Source organism: Mus caroli, unplaced genomic scaffold (assembly GCF_978045245.1).
Source record: "Mus caroli unplaced genomic scaffold, Mus_caroli_1 scaffold_8, whole genome shotgun sequence".
Taxonomy (NCBI): domain Eukaryota; kingdom Metazoa; phylum Chordata; class Mammalia; order Rodentia; family Muridae; genus Mus; species Mus caroli.
This window is the reverse complement of record NW_028227263.1, coordinates 116,052,014-116,076,817: the sequence shown is the minus strand read 5'-3', so window position 1 is coordinate 116,076,817 and position 24,804 is coordinate 116,052,014. Positions and strand designations below refer to the sequence as shown.

Below are 24,804 nucleotides of genomic sequence, written 5' to 3'. Positions count from 1 at the left end.
CCAGTCCCTCACTGGAGGATTCTAGGCAGGGGCTCTATCACTGAGTCACACCCCCAGTCTCTCACTGGGGAATTCTAGGCAGGGGCTCTACTACTGAGCCACGCCCCCAGCCCCTCACTGGGGGATTCTAGGCAGGAGCTCTACCACTGAGTCACACCCCAAGTCTCTCACTGGGGGATTCTAGGCAGGGGCTCTACTACTGAGCCATGCCCCCAGCCCCTCACTGGGGAATTCTAGGCAGGAGCTCTACCACTGAGCCACACCCCCAGTCTCTCACTGGGGGATTCTAGGCAGGGGATCTACTACTGAGCCACACCCCCAGCCCCTCACTGGGGGATTCTAGGCAGGGGCTCTACCACTGAGCCACGCCCCCAGTCTCTAAATTCCTTGCTGGAAGCCCTGCACTGACTTCCCTTACTGATGGACTCTGATGTAGAAATACAAGCTGCAATAAACCCTTTTCTCCCCAAGCTGCTTTCAGTCAGTGTTTTCTCATAGCAATAGAAGCCAAGACAATTTTTCTTTAAATTTTTAGAAGAAAGAAAACCCTTGCAAAAGCTGGTGGTACCTGGATGGTGTCCACAGGACAAGGTACAAAGTCCAGATGTGAGAGGCAGCGACTGGGGCCCACCAGGTGGGGTCCCCGAGGCCCCTCCCTGCGATACTCTTTGATGGGTTGGAGATGGAGTCGCTCCCGAGGGAGCACAGCTTCATGGCATGGAGCATAGCCAGGTGGGGGCAAGAACTTAAATTCACCATGGCGGCCACCAAGGAGAAAGCGCACTCTGGAGGAGGAGAGCGGGGATGAAGGCAAGAGCTTTCAGTTAGTGGGGGATATGTGAGCAACTCTGGGGTCAGTGCAATGTTCTAAGGCTTTACTTCTCAACCTGTGGGTCACAACAGCCTTTGGGGGGGTCACGTGACCCATTAGAAAATACATTACAATTCTGAATAGTAGCAAAATTACATTTTTGAAGTAGCAACAAAAATAATTTTACAGCTGGGGGGGGGGGTCAGGATAACACGAGGAGCTGTATTGCAGGGCCACAGCATTATGCAGGTTTAAGAACCACTCTTCTAGGGGACTATGAGGATCCCAAGCAGCCTTGGCTCTGCCTCCCTACTACCACAAAAGTCATTTAGGAGTCACTTCAACTCTACGATCATTAAAAAATAAGCAAGATTTCCATGGAGCGGGAATTCATAGGGTTGAGAGTGCTCAGAAAGGACGTGGAGTACACAGGTGACAGGGGGTCACTGGGCAAGTCTGAGCTCGTTAGACCATCACGGGGACTCTGGGACCACTGGGGTGTCGAACCTGATCTTAGATCACTATCAAATGCTAAAGTCGTTGAAAGAGTCTGGGGTCACTGCAGGTCATTGGAATGGTCTTGAGCCATTGAGACATCTCTGTGAGAGTCTGGAGTCATTATAAAGTCATCGTGAAATTCTAGAGTTACTTGGAGTTCCCTGGACAGACATAGGAATCAGAGACCACGAGGGTCACACACTGAGGTCACATAGCCCTTCGTGTGACCACAACTGGCCACCAATCAGTTGTAAAGCAGGCTTCTCTTTCCCTGCCCTCTAGGGGTATGGCTTCTGATTGGGGACAGACAGTGGGACAGGGATGGGCCCTCACTTGATACCAGCCGAGAAGCTCACGACAGGGAAGAAGAGCCCATCGAGGTTGAAGGATTCAAAGACACCCTGCACAGGGCAGCCATTGATACGAAAGGAGATGGATGGGACGCTGAGGTCCAGGCAGCAGCTGACCACATCCTCCGGGGCCAAGAGGTGTTGTCCCGGAGAAGTCACTGGGCGTGCCACATGCCCTACAACAAGTCACCAGAAAAGGGTCAAAGGTCAAAGGTCCCACAAAAGCAATAGTATTGCCACAAGTTGTGGCTATTAAGACATCCTGTAGAGGCCCAATATTAGAGTCTGTGTGAGCAAAGGTTCCCATGGGTTATCCTAAAATTAAGGTTCCTGGGACATATACAGTAAGATATTGATCTTCATAGAGCTTGAATTCTGAGAACTCTGAGATCATAAATCAAAGGTCAGAGGTCATAACATTTGGGCAGTCTTCTGGGATCACCCTCGTAGGGTATGAGGAAACAGGTGAAGTTCAAGATTCCGAAAGTTCTACAGCTAGGGTCAGATGAGAGGTAAGGGGTCAACAGCTCGCTTCTTCTGGGAGTCAGGATTCTTAAACCCTAAGGTGTGCTGTCAGAATCTTGGGGACTTTGGGGTCAATGGTCAGGGGTGAGAGTTCCCTGGAAGGGTATAGATACCTGTCCAAAGATGCAGCCCATCAAAGCCGTAAGAATAGAGGTCATCGCCGACCCCATTGCCGCCCCAGCCCTCGCCGCCTCCGGGGTAGGGGCTGTAGCCCTCGCTGAGGGCCCAGCCCACCCTCAGGTGGGTGGCCTGAGCTGTCAGAAATGGAGCCACCTCATCCACCATCACCTCAAAGTACCATTTGCCATACTGCGTGGAGCCCTCTGCTCGGCCCACAAAGATGTTGGGACGGATGCTGCAGGGGAAACAGGACAGGAGAGATGGAGAGGAGAGCCAGAGAGAGGAAGGAAAGACAGAGAGACACACAGACATCAAAAGGTAAAGAGAGAGGGGCTGGAGAGGTGGCTCAGAGGGTAAGGACACTGGCTACTCTTGCAGAGGACCTGGGTTCGATTCTCAGCACTCAGTTGGAGGCTCATGTCCAACTGTAACTCCAGTTTCAGGGAATCTGATCTCCTATTCTCTATGGGCATCAGGCTGGCAAGTAATACACAGATATACACACGCATGCACACATACATAAAACATTCTTTTGAAGAGATAAAGAGAAAGGATGAGAGATAGCCAGGAAGAAGGAACTGGAAGAGAAACAGACAGAAACAGGCAAAGAGAAAGAGGAAACACAGAAAGAAGGAAGAGACAGAGGCAAAACCAAGACCCAGAGAGAAGAAAGAATAAGGGACCAAGCATGAGCCAGGGGACAAGGGGCTCTCCTGGACAAGGAGATGGGAAAGAGACATTCCTTGGGTTGAAGTCCCTGGGTCACGGGGAGGATTGAGAGGCTCTGAGCCTGAGGTCATGCTGGGTTCCAGGTTGGGGTTAAGAGCCACACCTGGTGACATAGTTGATGAGGTTTGTCTGCAGCAGAAGTTCTCGGCCCGGGAGCAAGTTCTCGGTGATGAGGTCCTGGTTGGAGCGGACAGCCACACCATTGCACACACAGAGTGAGCACAGCACATCCAGGACCTGGAAGTCAAGTTCAGAGGTCAAGGGGCAGCCTGAGGTTAGCCAGGCGTGGTTGCACACGCCTTTAATCCTAGCACATTCGAGGCAGCGGCAGGTGGGTCTGGGATCTGGGGAGGGGTCAGGGATGCAGGGCCAACCTTGTGATTCCGCCCATGCTTGTCTAAGAGGGAGATGATAGACTTGATGTGGTTCTCCTGGATGATGTTCAGTACCTCAGGACTCTCAATCAGGACACAGTACAACACCTCCAGGATGCCTGCCGGGTGCCCAGAGGAGAGGTGAGGTGGAATGGCCTTTCCCCCACAACCTTCCCATCCCCCATCCAGGGTTCTCCTACCAGATGAGGCCTCCAGACGATCCAGCTTGCTGACCAGCCAATCCAAGTTTGTGGAGAAGAGCGCACAGTTGGTGCGATTGCCACGGATCAGAGAGGCTGCAGGGGGCACGAGAGTCAGATCTATTAGGATAGGGCATCTGGGTGCCCTCGGGGAAGTTAGCTCTGGGTCCCCTTACCTAGAAGTTCATAGAGCAGGTTCACAATCTCTTTCCAAGACTCAGCTGCCTCCTCCCCTGCAAACTCGGCAAAGTGGGCAGCGGTGGTGTAGACGTTGAGGCGGTCAATGCAATTCAGGACCAGGGTGAGCATCCCCTGGGGCGAAGAAATGAAGGTTTTACAGCAGGAGTCTCGGGTCTAGCCTTCGCTAGATTTCCTAGGTAATGGCTGTGTCCCCAGAGGTCACCGAGCTTCTTTGGCTCTGTGTCTCCAGGCGTATTGCCTTCCTCTCCTTGACCTGCTCATGTGCTCTTTGCCTCAGCCTCCATTAGACTATGTCCTTGCTAACATGAGGCTGAATTTGTGCCTCGGTGATCTGCCGTTTTCTCTCCATTTTACTCATTTCCAGGCACCTCACTCCTGGGCACACTTGGAGCAGTTCACTTTTACCATTTAATAATAAATAAGAGGGGGCTGGAGAGATGGCTCAGTGGTTAAGAGCACTGACTGGTCTTCCAGAGGTGCTGAGTTCAATTCCCAGCATCCACGTGGTGGCTCACAACCATCTGTAATGAGATCTGATGCCCTCTTCTGGTGTGTCTGAAGACAGCTGCAGTGTACTCACATACATAAAATAAATAAGTCTTTTAAAAAATAATAAGAGATCTACTTTCACCCTCTCCCCTCTGACATTTTAATGTTTTTTTTTTCCTCTTATTGTCTCACTATGTAGCCTTGGCTGGCTGTAGACCAAGCTGGTTTTAAACTCATAGAGATATACTTAACCTCTGCCTCCAGAATTCTTATGTTAAATGTGTGTGCCAACACGCCTAACTATTCTGATTACAAACACACACACACACACACACACACACACACACACACACATACATACACATATATACCACAAGTAGTTTGCCTGCAGGAACGTGAGTGGGACATTTTGATGCCTAGTGGCTGCAGAAGTCAAAGGAGGAAGTTGGATCCCCTAAAACTGGAGCTGTAGACAGTCGTAATCTGCTCTGTAGATGCAAGGAACTGAAACCAAGTCCTCTGAGAGAGCAGCAAGTGCTCTGAACCGCTGAGCCATCGCTCCAGCCCCTATTCTGAGTATTTTATGCATGTGTGTGTATGCAGATGGGCATGCACATATATGCACTGATGTGTGCATATGGAGGTCACAGAACTTCTATCTCCTTTGAGATGAGTTTCTCATTGGCCTAGAGTCTACCACTTAGGTACACTGGCTGGCTGTTAAGCCTTGGGGATCTGCCTATCTCTGCCTCCCCACTGCTGGGACTCCAAGTGTTTCCCAGCATGCCTGACATTTTTACATGGTGGGTTCTGAGAATCTAACTCAGTTTCTCATGCACTTTGAGCATCCTCTCCTGCCCTTTTATTGTGTGAATCCTAACACTCGTAGAGAATGTGTGTAAAGCATATACAACCAGTTCTCACTCTTCACAGTAACTCTGTAAAATCACATGAATGGTGAATTACCAACTATTGAGCCATTTACTACACAAATCACAGCAAAACTACAGGGTGTTTCTGCAAATGTCTGGATAAGTATGGTTTTGCTTGTTTATTTGAAAGAAGGCCAGTCCTGGAATTGGTAACAACCCTCATGTCCCAGTTCCCAAGTGCTTGTATTATAGGTGTAAGCCTCCATACCTGACTTACTATGCTTTTTAAAAACAGGATCTTGTTGTGTAGACCAGGCTAGACTTAGTACTTACTACATAGGGCAGACTGGATTTGAACTTGTGGAAATCCTCCTACCTCGACCTTCCAAATTCTGGTGTGCCACCACCCTGCCTTAAAATTTTTTATTTCTAGGGACTAGAGAGTCTGAAAAGATGGCTCAGTGGTTAAGAGAGCACTGGCTGCTCTTCCAGAGGACCCTGGTTCAATCCCCAGCACACACATGGCAGCTTACAACTGTCTGTAACTCCAGTTCCAGGTCTCATGACACCTCACACAGACATATGTGTAGGCACAAAACAAATGGGCCCAGGCTAGCCCATAATATCTATATCTATCTATCTATCTATCTATCTATCTATCTATCTATCTATCTATCTACATCTATACATCTATATATCTATATATCTATACACACACACACACATATATATACACACACACACATATATACATATATATATACACACACACACACATATATATATATATAAAGATGGTATCATGGCTGGAGATGTAGCTCAGTTGGTAATATTTGTTTAGCACATATGAAGTCGCGAGTTTGTTCCCCAGCACCCATAAAGTGAACATGAGCATACACTTGCAATTCCTGGGAGGTGAGAACACAAGGAACAGGTCAGCCTTCCCTACTGCAAGTTCATGGCCAGCCAAGGATAAGAGGGAGAGGGGGAGAGGGTGGGAGAAGAGGAGAGGACAGGGGACAGGAAGGTAGATGGGAAAGAAGTATATTTGTTGTGTGACCCAGGTTAGCCCCAAACTCCTGGGCTCAAAAGACCTTCTTACTTGACCTTCCAAATAGTTGGGACCTATCAGCATGAGCTACAGTGCTCTGCTCTGGACACAATATTTCATCAATGAGTTAGTGCAGAGCCTTGCCTTATGCATGTTTCTATATAAAGAAACTTATTTATAATATACTGTTTTATTAATGAATATCAAATTTACAACAAATTGCATTATATTAATGCCTGAATGAAACCTATCTGCATGTATTTCCTTCCTGCACTTAAGAATTCCAGAGGGAGCTACATAGTGAGGGAAAACCAAGGTTGGTGGCACACACATTTAATCCCAGTACTTGGGAGGCAGAGGCAGGCGAATCTCTTGAGTTCGAGAGGCCAGCCTGGTCTACAGAGTGAGTTCCAGGACAGCCGGGACTATACAGAGAAACCTTGTCTCAAAAAACAAAAAAAATACATCACTAAACAAAGAAGGAGCAGGAAAGAAACAGTCAGACAGACTGACTGACAGACAGACAGGGTCTCACAGAAATTAAAAAAAAAAAAAAAAAAAGCATCAAGCTGGGAGTAATAGCTGCACGGTCCTTTAATCTCAACGTTCCAGAGGTGGATCTCTGTGAGCTGGAGGCCAGCCTGGTCTACAGAGTGCCAGGACAGCCAGGACTACATAAAGAAACCCTGTATCACAAAGACAACCAACCAAACAAACAAACAAAAGAGTTCCGGATGATCCCTGAAAGTCATTCCTATTTTTACATTTTGAGACAATGTGTGCGTTATGTATTTGTTCATGCACAGGTGTGCATTCTTGTGCCTCTGGAGGCCAAAGGTCAACTTCTGGGGGTCGTCTTTGTTATTTGGCTTCTTGGTTTTAGGTTTTGTCTCAGTTTGTAGCCTTGGCTGGCCTGAAAATTCCTATATCCACCAGGCTGGGCCTTGAACTTACAGGGATCCTATCCTCCTGCCTCCTGCTCCTGCCTTCCAAGTACTAGGATCAAAGACGTGCTTCAAGTTCAGCCATCCTATTTATTTATTTATTTATTTATTTAAGCTTTACGTTACTATTTTTAAACATATGTGTGTGAGGGGGTTTGTGTGTGTGAGTGTGGGTTCCTGTGGAGGCCAAAGGCACCCCTAGAGCTGGAGTTTAGGTGTTTGTGAGCCACCAGATACGGGTACTTGGAAACTGAACCCGAGTCCTCCGATACAGCAATACATTCTTAACCACAGAGCCATCGCTCCAGCCTCCACCTTTTTTGTGTGCGCGTGTGTGAGACAAGGTCTCTTCCTGTACCCACTTATCTGTACTGACTTACCTGACTCACTATATCTAAGCGTCTTAATCCCACCCTGTCGGTAGTTTTATTATTGTTACTATGCTCTTTCTTGCTCATCAGGAAAGGAAGCTATGCCTTAGTGTAAACACATTCCCCACCACTGACAGGGCAGCAGAGTCCCGGACCTCTTGTTCCACCCCTCTCGGGTCCTTCTAATCTGGCAGAGCCGAGCACCCCACACCTCTTCCCTTCACCTCCTCCCTTCTTGTTCTCCTAAAAGATGACTAATACCTCTGCCCAGTTGAGGTCCTCCCTATAATATCCTCCCAGATGTGCCAAGATCAGCCTCTATTACTGTATCCCTACACCCCACTCCGATACTGCCCTTCTCACCTGAAAAGGCCAGATCCCAGACTCCAACCCAGAAGCCCTATCTATCATTAGGAGCCTCTGACTTGACCAAATGTTCACACGGCTCCACCCCAAGTCTCCTTAATCCCGCCTACCCTCCATGCCCCGCCCATCAAACTGCCCACCCCGCTCCTTGAGGCGGGGTCCTTCAGTTTCCTAACAGGCCCTGCCCTCTCTCGCGCTCCTCCCCTGACTCCGCCCCCTCCAAAATCCCACCCTTCACGTCGCAGCTTTACCTCCTCCTGGAAGAGGCTCTGTCGGTTGCGCAGGCTGCGCAGCTTGGTCTGCTTCTCCTCGTGCTGCAGCTCCTCCGAAGGCGGCTCGAAGTAGCCGATGAGGTCCTGTAGGCTCAGGATGACGCCCTCGATGGGCAGTGCTGACCCAGCCGGTGGCCCCGAGCCCCGTGGCTTCCCGCTGAAGCTATCGAGACCCCTGTGGGGACCACAGTGCTCAGGAGGGGTTGGGAACCACCACTGTGCTGGACTCCCACAGAGTTCCCACGGGAGGGGTCGGGGGAGGGCAGGGAAATAGAAAGGCCTTGGCCCCTGTGTGTAGCAGGCATGGAAGGAAACGGGACTAGAGAGGGCCAAGCAAGGGTTTGGGTGCTGGTGTGAAACTTAGGTGATGGTCGCGAACGTGAGGTCGAAGGTCATGCATGTCTAAATCAGAAGTCAAAGGATGTCAGAAGTGTCTGAGGAGGGCTTGTCAGGCGCATGCGTGGCTAGGAACATGTGCGGGCGGGCTTACTTTATGAACTGGTTGTACAGGCCGGCAGTGCTGTATATCATCCGGGCAGCCTGGGACTCCTCCTGCTGGCATCGCGTCAGTGACAACGCATCATCCATGTGGCCTTCCTGGTGCAGCATGGCCTGGGTGTGCAGACAACAGAGGGGTCAGGAACGGTGGCCACCTGCTTTCTAGGGTGACGGGGATGGATCCTAGGGCTTCATGCATGCTACGCAGGTCCCACGCTGAACTACAGACCCGGTGCTTTTTCTCTGGGGTCTTTTGAAATAGGGGTTCACTATGTAGTCCAGGCTGACTTCGAACTCACAGTCCTCCCTCTGCTTCTCGAGTGCTAGAGTTATTGGTGTGACCCACCAAGCCCTGCCAATACTTTACGAGTATTGTTTTCAGCCTGCTATTGTTTGGAAGAGTCTTGTGGGACTGGACGCGGGTTTGTGCAGCCGAGATGACCTGCAGAGGCCAGGCCTCTCCATCTACCGCACAGGTTCTAGGGATCAAAGTCAAGGCCGCGGGCTTGGCAGCAAGCGCCTCCATCCACTGAGCCATTTTCCTAACCCTTATTTATTTCTCTCTGTGTGTATGGCTCTCTAATTTTCAATTTCTGTGTGTCTATATCCCTGCTTCTCTCTCTCTTCACACACACACACACACACACACACACACACACACACACACACACATACACGACACATATACACCTCTTTTTTTTTCCACTGTCTACCCTAGTCTCATTATAAAGTTGCCAATAAGCTGGGTGATGAACAGCATGGCCCATCACTAGCCCTGTTCACACACACACACACCCCTTCCAGGAACCTACCTTCTTCTTGAGTACCCCAAGCCTCAGGGCCTTAGGGTCTGGGGCAGCATAGGTGAGCCACAGGCCTGAGGCCACATGCTGTACAAAGCAGAGCGACTCTCCATACTTGATCTCAGGGGGACCCATGCCCTCCACATCTCTCTTGGGGGCCACATCCAGCTTCTCCTACAGGGACAAGGGACAGAGGTCAGCCTTTTTGGCCTGGCATCATGGGAAACCCCAAGCAAGATCCTAGCTAATAGCTAGGAGGCTAGAGGGAAGCCAGGGCTGCAGGTGAGCAAGGGCACCCCCCCCTACACACACACACACACACACACTGACCTTGGAGATTCGGAAGCAAAAGGAAGTGGCCTTGGTGTGGGCCTTGCTGGCATCAACCACCACAAGGCCTTGGTCCTCAGTGAGCCCAAGGTACCTCCCTGTGGTCACATGTCTGATTCTTAGTGGCTGGCCCCAGCGGAGATGGCTTCCACTCCAGCTATGGACAGTGAGAGTGAGGAGAATCAGGAGACCCCTCCCTAGTAGCCATTAAGGTCATAGTCTTGGCTTGCAATTGCTCAGCCAATCTCTCTTCTAGGGTTCCCTAGATCTTCCGTGTGACCCCTAAATCTTTCTTAGAGCCCCCCTCCTCCTTGCTCAGCAGCTCTGGTCCTCTTGCAAGTCCCTGAACATTCTGCAGCGCTCCCAGATATCTCCAGGGCGCCGGCTCCGCAGGAACCTCCCACCTCTCCCAAGGGCTTTTCCTCTAGGGCTCCAGGACCCCTGAGGACCTACATCTCCCTCAGCCCCTCTAGGTTGCCCCCTCCAAACCTTCCAGTATCTTCTTCATAACTCCTTCAAGACCCTTTCTCCCCTCCCAGGCTTCAGAGTAGTCCCCAACCTCTCCCCAGCCTTGCCCCACCGCACCTGATTCTCAGCGGCTCTAGCCTCCATAGGGAGCGGGCATGAGTGCACACGGGCCCTCCCTCGTAGTAGACAAGTCTGGGGATATGGGAGAGAACAAGGTTAAGAGTGCAGACTCCAGTCCCTAGCCCTGTCCAGAGGGTCTGAGATATACACAAAAAGCCCATGCATGGAAGGCTTGGTCCCTAGTCTCTAGCACTATTGCATCCTCTAGGACTATTGGGGAGTGGTAGAACCTTTGGGAGGGTGCCTACTGGAAAGAGGTTATATCACTGCAATAGTAGAACCTTGGCCCAATGTCATAAGGTAGAAACAGCCCCTGCCATATACTGTGCTACCCACCTAAAGTAACAGGGCCAAGCAATCATGGACTGAAACCATGAGCCAAAATAGCCTTTTCTTTGACAAAGTTGACTTTCTTGGGCATTTTGTCACAGTAATAGAAAGCTAAACAGCACAAAATCCCAACCAATCTTCCTCCCCCCCCAATACCCCTAGACCCCAGGTCTCCTTGTCCCAAGCCCAGACCTGCGTTGATCATCACTGTCAGAAGGGGAAATGGTCAGACATTCATCCATATGTCCATGAAAGAGGCACAGGACATGGCCTCCAGTCACAAAGCCTGAGGAAGATCAAGGAGAGGTGGTTGCTGTGAGGCAAGAACCCCAGGAAGACCTGGATGTCAGTGTGGAGTCGAGGGGTCGCATATCTCCTCTGGGGAAGGTTAGGGCAGGCCTGGGGAGTTGGTGGTCTGTGATCTAGGCCGTGTCTAAGGACTGGAAAGGGAGGATGTGAGGTTTGGGATTTGAGGTTGGAGACCACCCCGTAGGGATCTGGATATGACAGAATAAGGTCAGGGGACTTGGGCTCCGTGACACAGGGTTCTCTGGAGCTTTGAGATTGGGGTCAGATTATTCAGTCAGGGGTTGGGGCCAGTGCTCCCGCGGGGCTAGTGCTCCCTGCAGTTGGGGTCTGTGGGGCCAGTGTTCCCTGCAGTTGGGGTCCGTGTTCTGAGGCCTGGGGTTTGGGTTTAGAGGTGCGATGGTTGGCTCTGGGGCTAGAACTGTCAGGTAGAACTTCAATACTGAGTGTTAGTTTGAGGGAATCTTAGGCTGACATATGAGGCCAAGGTCCTGGGTTGTGGTCTGAGTTTGAGGCTGATCTCGGAAGTATAAGGTTGGAAAGACCCGAGCTTTGTAGTTAAGTGATGAGGGGACTGGAGAGGTGACGCAGCAACTAAGAGCACTTGCTGCCATTGCAGAGGATATGACAGTCCTGTGCCTAGCACCCCCGAAGCAGCTCAGAACTGTCTGTCTACAACTCCAGCTCCAGGGGATCCAACATGACCTTCTGGCCTCTGCAGGCACCAGGCACCACATGGTGCACAAACATACACACAGGCAAAACAGCCATACACATAAAAGTGCATTATATATTGTATCATATATTACACATATTTTTATTATAAAGTATGTATTATATATTATATAACATGTAGTATATAAATATATAACATATAATATATTGTATATAACATAAAATATATATTATATATTATTAATCAGTTAATTAATATATTACATATAGTTATATAATGTATGTTATGTTATATATATTATAATATGTAATATATAGTAGAGTTTTTTAGAAATTGATGGGTCTGAAATTCAAAGCTTGGGTATCAGTGGCTTAATTCTCATTTTGGTTCTGGTTTAAAACCCCGAGGTTGGAGTCAAAGCATAGGGTTATTTTCTGGAGTCTTACTATAAGATCTAAGATTGGAATTTTTGGTGGGTGCCTTTGTTTTGGTTTTTTTCCTTGGTTTGTTTTTGGGGAAGTTTACATGTGGGATTTTGTGGGGGCTTTCCCTTTGTTCATCTGGGGCTTTCTGTGTACATATGTGTACATGTTTGTATGTGCACATGTGTGTAGTTATGTATGCAGGTGCTCGTGCATATGTGTGCACATGCATGTGGAGGTCAGAGGTCAGCACTGGGTATGTCCGCAAGCATTCTTCACTTTACTTTGGGGAGCATTGAACCCAGGGGACAGGTTTCTCACTGAGCTTGGAGCTCCCTGACCCAGCTCAACTGGTTGTCCAGGAAGCCCCAAGTTCGTGACACTGCGCCTGGCTTTTGATTTGTTTTGTTTATTTCAGGACAGGATTTCTCTGTGCAACAAGCCTGGCTGGAACTCTTTCTGTAGACCAGGCTAGCCTCAAACTCAGAGATCCGCCTGCCTCTGCTTTCCAACTGATGGGATTAAAGGCCTGCGCCACCACCACTAGGCTTAAACCTATCTTTTTAAAAACATAGGTGCAGAGCCGGGCGTGGTGGCGCACGCCTTTAATCCCAGCACTTGGGAGGCAGAGGCAGGCGGATTTCTGAGTTCGAGGCCAGCCTGGTCTACAGAGTGAGTTCCAGGACAGCCAGGTTTACACAGAAAAACCCTGTCTCGAAAAACCAAAAAAAAAAAAAAAAAAAAAAAAAAAAAAAAAAAAAAAAAAAACATGGGTGCACATTTCTCATTTCCCTGTCGTTCCACAGCAAAAATCTTACCAACTGAGCTATCTCCCTGGTCCCTACGGCCTTAGTGTGTATCTGTGTGTAGCATGTATGTGTATATATGTGTATCTATGTGTGTGTATCTGTGTGTGTTTGTATGTGTGTGTGTTTGTGTGCTTGTGTATGTGTGCATGTGTATTTGTGTATGTGTGCATTTGTATGTGTATATGGGTATCTGTGTGTGTGTGTGTGCTTGTGTGTGTGTTTTGCCTGCACGAGTATCTTGCACTGCTTATGGACCTGGCATCCACAGAGACCAGAAGATGGTGTTGGATCCCTTGGGACTGAAGTTACAGAAGGCTGTGAGCTGCCCTGTGGGAGTTGGGAATCAAATCTGGGTCACCTGGGAAGAGCAGCCTGTGCCCCTGACTGCAGAGCCATCTCTCCAGCCTTGTTTTCTGGGGTTTGGTTGCTTAGTTATTTGGGAGGCGGGTTGTTTTGTTTTGCTTTGTTTTGTTTTGCTTTTGCTTTGCTTTTTTATGAGTTCTGGGATTTTGAGTTTGTTTTTGGAGTGTTGTGATTAAAAATTGAGAGTCTGGAGCCAGGCAGGTGGCTTAGCAGGTAACAGCACCCAACACCAAACCCAGTAACCTGAGCTAAGTCCTCACAGCCTACAGTGAAAGAAAAGAACTGACCCCGTACCCTACCCTCTGACCTTTACATGCATGTGCACGCTACACACACACACACACACACACACACACACACACACACTTTAAGTCAAAAGTTTTGAGAGTCGAAGGCTGGTAGGATAAAGTCTGAGGTCTGAGCTGGGTCCTGGGTTAGGATCTGAGGTCTAGACTTCAGGTCTGAGAGCTGGAGCCAGAGGGTTTTGAAGCTGTGGATCTGAGTTTTCTGCGATCTGGGCCAGATTAGACCAGATTAAAAATACATAAAGGCAGGGTTATTAGATGCTGCTCCCAAGCCTGTTCACCAGTCCCAAGGGGTGGGGCCGGGGAAACCGCACACCAGGGGGTTTTCTAGTTTTTAGCCAAGGTGTGACGATGGGTCAGCTAGGAGCTGCGATTGTGCACCTAGATATGATCCAAAGCTGAGCCCCTGGGCAGGCATTCTTGGGTGGGTTGCCGCAAACACAGAGGCAAGGGTGATGACATGTCAGCCAGGAGTTTTCTCCATGCGGACAGGGGTTTCCCAGTTTGTGTGGGGACAAATGGGGGTTCCAACCAAACACAAACCTCGAGGACTGAACTTGCTGTGGGAGCTTTGAGATCTGAGTTTGGGAGTGGTACTGAGTGAATTTGGGGCCTGGAGATCTGGGGTTCTGGCTTCTGGTCAGTAAGCAATGTGATGTGAAGGCGATAACTGGGAGATCTGAATTGTGAGGTCCCAAGATTCAGTTTGGCACATCTCAGAAAGCACCACTGAGGAGCTGTTTTGATGGCTTCATCTTAGGGCCCAGAAGCCTGGAATCCTTACCCTCTTCACAGCCAGAGCAGATGGGATTCATGTTCCAGAGCGTCTGCATAAAGGAGGCGTCAACCTGGAGCTCCCCACTTGCGGTTGACAGGTGCTGTGGACAACCAAGGTGTGGTGGTCAGAGGTGATGAGATTAGCGGTAGTTGAAAATCAGTGGCCAATAATCAGGGGTAGACGCCAGGAAATACACAGAATGAAGGCAGGAAATTAGAGGTCACAGATCAGGAAATGAGAGCAAGTTGGGAAAGGGTGGGGGGAATGGTGGCGGCCGGGTGTGGGGGGTTAGAAGGGGTGACCAGATCTCAGAAGTATGGGTGTCAGAAAACCAGGAGTTCTGAGTCAGAACACAGGGTCAGAGACCCACTGGGCAAGCCAATGATGAAAGATGTGGTAAATCCACGTGAGGGGCAGTAGGAGCCATCGGGGGGGCAGGGTTACTCACCAGGTATCGCTCGGAGGAGACACTCACAAGGATAAGGTCATCCCCAACTCGAACCTTCTCTCCTTCAGACCTCTGCTTTGAGGCTGGGTGCATCGTCCACCAACAGGCCTCCCCTAAGAGTGTGTGTGTGTGTGGGGGGGGTGACTGTCAGGATAATGGTTTCCCACAATGCTCTTCACCAGGGTACTCACAGCCACCAAGACTTCCAGGTCCCAGAGTCTACAAATCCCCACCTCATCTTCCTATATAGAATGTGCCCATCCCCATGTCCAGACCCTCTGCACCACAGCCCCTGTTCCTGGCTCCAGAGTAGCCTTGTGCCCACCTCTAGAGTTCTGCAGATTTTCTGTTCCCTGATTTGGGACTCCCGTCACACCCCCTGCCCACGGCCCCTGCACCTGTTGCATCTTCCTGTAATCCCACGTCAAAGGCCAACTTGTCAGTCATGGATCGGGAGGTGGTGAGGCAACTCAGGTACTAGGGTGGGAGAGCAAGGTCAGCCCCCTGGCAGGCCTGCACCCTCTCCTAGGCCTGCACCCGTGCTTAGTGCTCTCACCATACGGCTGTGTGCGTGCCGGAGCAGGATGGCGTGCCCATACAAGAGTGTCCTGTGTCCCCCGCCCTGGGATGACTGGAGGGGGAAAGATGATACAGAGTAAGCACAGATTCCCAGACTTACAACACCTTCCAAAATACATGGCTTATTCACAAGGGAGGTATGAACCCGTAACATGGTATGCCCAGGCAGGACGGCGGGAAACCTCAGTCAAATCCCCAGCCTACTGTCTGCATCCATTTTCCCATCTATAGAAGCAGGAACTGTCTGTGAGAAACCTAGACATGAAGTGTTTAACACTCCCCAAGGCCCAGAGTCAAGAGGATCAGGAGTTCACGGTTAACCTCGGCTACTTAGAGAGTTTGAGGCCAGACCGGGATACAAGAGGCTCTATTAAAAAACAAAAACAAGGGGGCTGGTGAGATGGCTCAACGGGTAAAAGCACCGACTGCTCTTCTGAAGGTCATGAGTTCAAATCCCAGCAACCATATGGTGGCTCACAACCACCCGTAACAGGATCTGACGCCCTCTTCTGGTGTGTCTGAGGACAGCCACAGTGTACTTGCATATAATAAATAAATAAAGAAAAAAACAAAAAACAGAAAAACAAAAACCTACAAAGCCCACATTGCCATCCCACCTCTTTCTTCTCCTACACCAGGTCCTGAAGTCACCCAAAGAGTGACTTCATCTTGCAGGTGACCAGGGTCACTCACGAGAGTCCAGTGTCCCATCTACCTTAGCCTGTCATAAATCGCTATCTGCACGGGGATAGCCCTAGTTGTCGCTAGGCATGTGACTCTCATCCATGGGGATAAAGCAACTCCCTAGAACTGACACACACTCCCATGCACGACGAGACTTGGCCCTTTGGAGGAGGGAGATGTAACCAACTCCTTGACGACATCACGCCTCCATCATGGCTCTCCCATGCCCGTGCTCTGAGGAAGCCATGTCATGGGGCCTCATGGTCAGATGGCAGACCCACACTTGGGATGAGGGGAGGGGAGGGAAGATGTCCCATGCAGTGACAGGCAGGGTGAGGAGGAGGAGGGTAGAAAGAAGAGAAAGGAATGGACCAAGGAACAGGGGTTCAGAAGCCCCTTGCTCCCTCCTTCCTTCCTGCCTGGCTTGTTCTGGGCTCCACAGCCCCTGACATCTGGGGTGGGGGAAATCCCCCAGCCCCTGTGTTCAGGATGTGGGCCTGAGCAGCAGGCCTGGGGTCAGGAGTGATAGGAAAGACAGATGACGCCCAAGGCCAGACCTACCCACTTATCCAAATTGAGGGCCTGTGGGGGGCAGGGCAAAGAGAGGAAGAAGCACTTGGTGAATGACCTCAGGTTCCCTCTCCTGTCTTCATCCCTGTCCCCTGCTCCTTGAAGGCGGAGCCTTACCTCCACACCGGCCTCCACAGTATTGGCCAGCATCTCCTGCAGGGCTCGAACTGACAGAGACTGCTCCAGGATGAAGCAGCAGATGGCCAGATCAGGGGGTACATTCTGAGGTGGGGTGGATAAATATTACTGGAGCAGAAAGGCTCTCAAGCATTGTTCCCCACAATGCCTCATCCACCCCTTGACCTGAATGGTCAGTCACACTCCCTCACCCCACAGGAAGCCCCTGACCCTGCCAGCCATCACACACATCAAAGCTGTGCCAACAACACAGGAAACACCTCTTCCAGCCTCCTCCTTCAAATTCCCCCAACTCACCCAACTCCATAGAAACTTCCAGATCACCTGCGTCACTCCACCATTCTACGCTCCCTGCTCTCCTAGGAAGCCCTCACACTGACCCTACCCCCATGATGTGCCTTCCCTACAAGTCACCCAAAATCTCTCCAATCCTAGAAGAACATTACTTCTGCTCTTTGTCCCTGCTTTTCCAGTCATACCATAGGACGGACACACAGACACACACTGTCCCCTCAGATCCCTAAACTCTTTGCTCCTCAGATGTCTGCTGACCCCCAGACCATCTCCTTCTCTCAGTCCCCAGGCCCTCTCCTCTGGTCCCCTCCCCTCTCACCTGACTATACCTCACCTGCCTGGCCTCTTGGTCTCCATGCCCTCCTGACAGCTCTTGCTAAAATTCTCCTGGATATCTGAGCCCTCTACTCTTGAATTCAAAGCCACCTGCGTTTCAGATTCTAACTTCCCTCCATGTTCGAGCCCTCAAAGCCACCCATGCTCAGGTGCCTTATACTCTTGCCATCTCCAAGGGACCCAGTCCTCTCCTGTTAGGTCCCCTTTCCTCTAAACTGCCTAGGTCTCCTCCCACTTTGACCTTTGCCCCTCCTTCCTGAGATCCATGACCACTCATTCTCAGTGCCCACAGGAATCCTCCCTGACATCCACCCGCCTCTCAACCTTCACCATCTACCTAAGACTCTGCCCCCACCCTAGGCCCCGCCTCTCGTTCTTCAAACCCCAGTCCACCTACCTCAGATCCTGCCCCATAATAGGCTCCATCTCCATCTCAGACCCCACACTTTTCTCTTCAGAGCCCCCACGCACACCTCAAATCTTATCCCACCTCAGGCCCTGTCTTTTGCTCTTCGGCCTGGGCTTGTCTCACCTTTAGACCCCGCCCCCACCCCAAGCCCCGCCTTCAGGTCTCACCCATCTCAGACTCACCCTAATAGCCTCATATTCCGCTTATCCCATCTCAGGCCACGCCCCTTTCCCCTATTAGCCGATCACTCAGATCAGCATCTACCTTTCAGGCTCCAGAGCCTTTTTTTTTTTTTCTTTTCTTTTTTTTTTTTTTTTAAGGACCCGATCCTGCCCTCCTCCGCGCACTGTGCTGACAGACCTGCGCATTGCTGGTGGGTTCCAGAAAGCAAAGGCGGTTGCCGAACCCCTCAGCGGCCAGACACAACTTCAGCTGTTCCTTGAGCACCGTGGCGCTGCACTGCAGGACCACTTCATCATCCTGGGAAAACAGAGGGACGAGGTTCATTGGTGGGAACCAGAAGGGACAGGCCAGCGAAGACACTGCATACGCTAGAGCTATCTCTGTCCTCTTCTAGAAAAGATACACTGCATACCAGCAGGACTCCATTTATTTATCTATTTGGTTGGTTGGTTGTTCATTTATTTTTATTTTGAGACAGTGCCTTTTTAAGTTGCCCAGGCTAGCCTTGAACTCCTAGAATCATGAGAGGCTCCTCCTCAGCCCCTCCAGTTGTTAGAATTACTGGTATGTGCCACCATACCTCGCTTCAGCCCATTTTAAAATAGAGAAACCGAGGTTTTAGGGAATCAAAATCTTGCTCCTCTAGAGGTCTCCTAACGGGAGATCTGCAAGGTGACACAGTGGAGTATGGAAAATATCAACTTTCTTACAAAATAAATGTTTTGGGGTGCTTTCTTTGTTTTTGTTTTGTTGGGTTTTGAGACAGGGTTTCTCTGTCCTGGATATCCTAGAACTCACTCTGTAGACCAGGCTGACCTCAGATTCACAGAGATCCATTCATCTGCCTCTGTCTCTCGAGCTTTAGGTTCAAAGGCATAACCACCACAGCCCGGACAATTTTTTTTTTTTATTTTTTGTTGTTTGTTTTGTTTTGTTTTTGCAATAGAGTCTCATGTAGCCCAGGCTAGCCTCAAATTTGTCCTGTAGACAAGGATGACACTGCACTCCTGACACTTCTGCCAACACTTCTCAAACGCTGGGATTTCGGGGATGTACCATTCTGCCCAGCAAATTAGTCCAATATGTGGCAGAGAAAAAGTTCAAGAAATTTACAAATGGAGCTGGAGGGATGGCTCAGTGGTTAAGAACACTGGCTGTTTTGTCTGCCTTGAGGTGTTATTGGCCAGGGAGAGATTCTTCCCAGCAGCCACACTTGCATCAGGTGGGAGAGCTGGCTCCCCTCCCACTTGGTGGCTGTAGCACTGGGGATTGGGGGGGAGCAGAGCAGCACAGTAGAGCTAGCTTTGGTGGCATGGGTGCCAGTGAGCTTGCACAGAGGATGTGAGGGCAGAAGAGCTGGCCCTGCCCCTTGTGGGCTGCAGCATTAGGTGAGCTAGCCAAGGCATTGCTGGAGAGCCCACCCTGGTGGTGTGGTGGTGCATGTGAGGGAGAGCTGGTAGGCTGACCAACTCCGTTACCTGCCCCCCAGGCTTTGAGTTGTCCCACCCCAACATCTACCCCATTTATGAATTGCTGGAGCGCAGAAGGAGACCACCCTACATATCCAAAGCTGCAGGACCTCCATGACACAGGGCAACAACAGGATATCTGAGAGGAGACCTGGTGAGGATCCAGTATTGATAGTGTAGCGGAAGTCAGAGGCCTCTAAACAGACCGATGGCTCACTGCAATGAACGTTTGCAAGTGAAGATGTGAGGACAGAGGAGCAGACTGCAGGACACACAGGGACACACTGCAGCTTTCATGATGAGAGGCAGTTTTGTTTTGTTTATTTTTATTTCCTTCATTTTGTTTTGTTTTGTTTTTTCATTTTCTTTTGGTGGGGAGGTTGCAAGGATAGGGAAGGCAGATACAAAGGGACAGGGAGATGGGTGGCATTGGGGTCCATGATGAAATTCACAAAGAATCGAGAGAGAGAGAGAGAGAGAGAGAGAGAAGAGAGAGAGAGAGAGCACTAGCTGCTCTTCCAGAGGACCCAGGTTGACACTCAGCACCTACACCATTGTAATTCCTGTCCAAGGGAACCTGACACCTCTCCTGCAGGCACTAATGTGGTACACAGACACACATGCAAACAAATGCCTGTACACATAAAATCACGGTAAAAAGTAAACTTTTTCAAAGAAGGCTATACATCCTCTCAGAAGTCACACTGCAAATTCCCAAGCACAAACATGTTCTAATCCTGAGTGGCAGGCCACAAAGACAGTCTGCAATCCCTCGGCCTGGTCCAGGAGGAGACAGAAGCATGGCCGAGTGACAGTTGCTCTGTCCTGGTGTCTCCATGCTGGCATCCTGGTAGTCACTGGGCATCTGTATACCCATAGTAATTATACAGCCTGGACATTATTTAGCAAGAATGTACTGGCTGTCTTATGCTTATGGCCTCCACTCATTTCACAGACATTTCCCGAGTATGTACTACCTACCTGCCAGGCACTGACCTCACTGCATCAAATAGAGTAGGGAAACCCTGCACCCAGCGAGCTGATACGCTCGTGTGTACGTCACCAGCCATCAACAGGTGAGTAAATACATAAGCTTATAGTTAGTGGTAGGTGTTCTGGGAAAAAAATAAGTCAGTGTGATATAACAAAGTAACATTGAGGTAGGTGGGGAGAAGTGACACACAGCTAGCCAAGAAGATGACCTTTGACCTTTGGGTCTTGTTCAAATAGGAAAAAAAAAAAAAAAAGCACGGAAGAGTGTTCCAGTGGGTGCAGGAGGTGTTAAGAGCTTCCAGGCGTGGTGGCGCACGCCTTTAATCCCAGCACTCAGGAGGCAGAGGCAGGCGGATTTCTGAGTTCAAGGCCAGCCTGGTCTACAAAATGAGTTCCAGGACAGCCAGGGCTATACAGAGAAACCCTGTCTCAAAAAAACAAACAAACAAACAAACAAACAAACAACAAAAAAAGAGCTGACAAGTGAGATGGGATTGTGGGAAGGTGATATGAGGTCAGAGGTCACTTTGAATTCTTATTGAGTGGTTTTTCTTCTTTTTTTGTTGTTTCTTTCCATTTCTCTGGATAAGGAAACTGAGCTCAGAGGGAAAAGTTCAAGTCATTTCCCAAACAGAGAAAGTGAGTGAGTGGCAAAGCCAGCATGTAGCAGGGAGTCTGATCCTGACAGCAAGTCATACAGAGTTGACTCCCACAGTCTCCTGTAGGAGGATGACGTGAAGAGGAGCCCTGGCTCCAGACGCTGCTTCCCAAACTGGTTGAAAGGATGCACATGTGGTGTCCCATCCACTCCAGAAGCCGAGGCAGAAGCTTGAGTCCAGGAGTTCAAGACCAGCCTGGACAGTATATTGAGACACTATCTCAATAGATAGATAATAGATAGATAGAGATGATAGGCAGACAGATGATAGAGAGATGATAGACAGATAGGCAGACAGACCGATGACTAAGTGAGTATATGATTGGTAGATAATCAACAAAGAAGTACAGACTACAATTAAATAGTGCAATTTCCAAAGCCAGGAATAGCTGGGTGGAGGGGCATCTTGAAATCCAGCACCTGCAGGGGTTGGGAAGCAGAGGCAGGCAGATTTCTGAGTTCGAGGCCAGCCTGGTCTACAAAGTGATTTCTAGGACAGCCAGGGCTACACAGAGAAACCATCTCGAAAAGAAACACACAAACAAATAAAAAAGAAAAGGAAGAAAAACCAACACCAAGCAAGATAGCTCAATGCCTATTGTTATTCCAAATATTTTAGAAGTGGAGACAGGAGGATATGGAATTCAATATAAATGTATCTGAGGGAAAAAAAATCAGTGTGTGCGCACACACCTTTAAGCCCTGCACTCTGGAGGCAGAGGTGGGGGATTTCTAAGTTCCAGGCCAGCCTGGTCTACAGAACAACACAGAGAAACCCTGTCTCAAAAAACCAATCCCCCCAAAAGAAAAGCACTGGGGAAACAGAGGCAGGTGGATCACCGCAGTGAGGTTGAGGAGAGCGGGACCTGCATGGGGAGTTCTAGGCTAGCCAGGGCTACACAAAGAGCCTTTTTTTTTTTTTTAAGTGAGTGTGAATGTTCGCTGGGGTTGTCTGTAGTATCAAAATAGTGGAGATGTGACTAGCTCAGTGTGCACAAGTGAAGAGACAGGCGAATGTGTGGTGTAGTCACACAACAGGATACCACTAAGCTCCTCCACAAACCGAATTCAGGCTAGACACAGGCTACATGTCAAAAACTACCCTGAGCGGAAAGAAAGACAAATGAGCGCACTTCATATATGAAATTCCAGTGGTAACTGATAGAGTGTATGTGGTAGAGGGCTCGGACGGAGTGATTGCTACAAATGGCAGGAGGGGCCTCCTGGGGTGAAGGAAGGGCTGCGATGCTGGTTTTGGCACCGTGTGTCAAAACCCACACACACCAGACATGGTGGTGAGTGTCTGCAAGCCCAAGACTTGAGAGGTGGAGACAAAAGGATCAGGAGTTCAAGGTCACCCTTGGCTATGTGTCAAGTGTGAAGCCAGCTTTCCATACACACAGAGTCTCTCTAACACCGCCCCGTTTGAATCTCTATAATTTATAGCTCGTCAGGTATACCATAGTCAAGTTGGTGGTTTGGTTTGGTTTGGTTTGACACTAAGTTTTCCTAGGTAACTTAGGCTGCTCTTGAACTTACAACATTGCCCAGGCTGGCCCAGCACTGGAATCATGGATCTATACCACCACAACCTGCTTTAAAGTTGGAATTTTTGTTTGTTTATTTGTTTGTTTGTTTAATAATACCAATAAACACATAAGCCACGCCCTGGGTTGCTATACAGATTCTTTCTTATAGGGGGGATATGATGTAAACGAGATGGTTTGTTTGGTTGGTTGGTTTTTGGAAGAAAGTACCACACAACCCCAGTAACATTGAGGCAAGCAGAACCAGCCTGGGGCCTTTGACCCCCCTAGCAAGCCTGGTCCAGATTTCCTCTTTTGAAAGCAAACCTTGGCCTCCCAGGGCACTCAGGGAGGCCACTTCCTGGCCTTGACCTTGGGCAAGCCTACCACATGGGGCTTGGTTTCTCAAATCTCCCTGGGAGATAAAGATAGGGCCCTACCTCAGAAGATAGGGCAATGAGAATATAATTAGACACCTCAGGAGGCTGAGGCCCTGGGCACCGGGCCTGGTGCAGTGACTGCTCAGCAGCTGGGAGCCACAGCCATTGGCTTACTAGGGCAATGGAAAGCCATGGTGTAGGCTAAGAGGCTGGGGCTGGGGATAGGCCCTCCTCCAGTGGCTTCACGTCCAGCTGTCCCCATCCTTCATTACCAGCCCCAGCTGTTTGTTCCTCCCTCCCAAGAAACCGGACCCAGCCTGCCAGGGTCCTATTCTGGGTCAGGAATGCTGCGTCAGCATTTCTGCGTGGACCCAGGATCTAGGGGGGTGGGGGGAGAGTGCAGGGTCAGCAGACCTGGCCCCAACAGAGACCATCTCTCATATCCAACCCCCATCTCAGCCCATGGGAGGATATGGTGGGAAGGACTAAGAAAGAGGCAGCCCCTCCCCCTCTTGTCCCCTCCCTGTCCCTTACCCAGAGCCCAGAAAAGAGGGCTATTCTGGGAGAGACACCTGTTGTCCCAAGTCCCATCCCTGCCCCCAGCTGGAGATCCGAGATTCAGGGAGACAGGATCAGAGGAAGAGCCACACGCAGAAGGCTGAAGCCAAGGACCAAGAGACAGAGACATAAGATATACCAAGGAGCTGGGAAAGACTTCATCACCCAGCTACCCTCAGAGGCCATTAGCTGACATAGTTAATCCTCCTCACCAAAACCGAGGGGGAAAGTACATTGAAGCTCCAAGAGACCCCCAAGGAGACGGCCAAAGACTAGGAGTTGAAAAGAAAGGTGTTGTCCAGCCCACCCCAGCCCCCTTCCCAAGAATTTAAATAGGTCAGAGCCTGGAGCAAGAAGGGAATGAGGGCTGGGGTGGCGGTGGAGGACAGCTAAATTAAGCCCAAGAATTAGAACCACCTTCCTCAAGTGCCTGCTTCCAGAACGGCAGGAGGCGGGGTGCTTCCTCAATGACCCCAAATCTCTTATGTCAGGAGAGGGCGTCTGAGGATCCCACCCTCTCCTGCCCACTCAGGCCTCCTAAATCCTGCTAATTCTCCGTGGTCGAAAAGGTGATGAGAAAAGACGGAAAGACAAAGTGACCTCGGATTTCAGAGACCACCAGCAAGCAGGGAAGACACAGAGAGACTCTCAGAAAAGTAAGCAAGAAATCACCCAAAGCCTCCTGACCCAGACAAAACGTACCGTCCGCAAAAACTGGACCTCGTCCTCGCCTTCACCTCCTCCATCACCCATGATGGCAATCCCCGGGTGTCCCGGGCTAAGGTCTGAGGATGGCGAGAGGGGGGCTGCAGGCTTGGCGGGGGACCTGAGGGCGGGCTGGGGTCGGAGACCTCTAGGGAAGCCAGAGGCACCCGCGAGGGAGATGGAACTGCAGGAAGCATGCCCTGTGCGGGACACAGTGAGAGAAGGTCCCCGCCCCACCGCACACCCATTGGGCAAGCATGGGACAAGCTACGCCCCTGTTCAGAACCCCGCCCACAGCACAAACTCTTGGTGGAAGGTGTTCGTTCTCTCCAGTGGACTGGGTGTCTAAAAAGTAGCTGAGTGGCCATGGTCACAGTGAGATATCATGTATATATTTGTTTGGCTGACTCTCCCTCTCCCCCTCCCTCTCCCCTTCCCCCTCCTCCTCCGCGTGTCATGTACTTCAGAACGGCCTTAAACTCTACATGTAGTC

The 24,804-nt window shown here is 50.1% G+C and overlaps 1 protein-coding gene across 1 annotated transcript in view; it reads right to left on the bottom strand.

The window, feature by feature from the left end:
- The window catches only part of Ryr1 (ryanodine receptor 1), a 126,951-nt gene extending 102,486 nt beyond the window's left edge, over positions 1-24,465 (bottom strand). Inside the window, exons 1-20 of the mRNA XM_085841970.1 lie at positions 24,309-24,465; positions 18,200-18,319; positions 16,780-16,884; positions 15,386-15,460; positions 15,228-15,306; positions 14,830-14,942; positions 14,388-14,481; positions 10,915-11,008; positions 10,390-10,464; positions 9,805-9,961; positions 9,484-9,648; positions 8,664-8,785; positions 8,153-8,348; positions 3,784-3,919; positions 3,608-3,703; positions 3,408-3,526; positions 3,137-3,270; positions 2,298-2,539; positions 1,643-1,835; positions 569-785 (exon numbers count right to left, since the gene is read on the bottom strand). Coding sequence (XP_085698096.1) covers positions 569-785; positions 1,643-1,835; positions 2,298-2,539; positions 3,137-3,270; positions 3,408-3,526; positions 3,608-3,703; positions 3,784-3,919; positions 8,153-8,348; positions 8,664-8,785; positions 9,484-9,648; positions 9,805-9,961; positions 10,390-10,464; positions 10,915-11,008; positions 14,388-14,481; positions 14,830-14,942; positions 15,228-15,306; positions 15,386-15,460; positions 16,780-16,884; positions 18,200-18,319; positions 24,309-24,359 — 2,583 coding nt within the window. The 5' untranslated portion in view covers positions 24,360-24,465. The remainder of the gene's footprint in view (positions 1-568; positions 786-1,642; positions 1,836-2,297; positions 2,540-3,136; positions 3,271-3,407; positions 3,527-3,607; positions 3,704-3,783; positions 3,920-8,152; positions 8,349-8,663; positions 8,786-9,483; positions 9,649-9,804; positions 9,962-10,389; positions 10,465-10,914; positions 11,009-14,387; positions 14,482-14,829; positions 14,943-15,227; positions 15,307-15,385; positions 15,461-16,779; positions 16,885-18,199; positions 18,320-24,308) is intronic.
- Between the last annotated feature and the right edge of the window lie 339 nt (positions 24,466-24,804).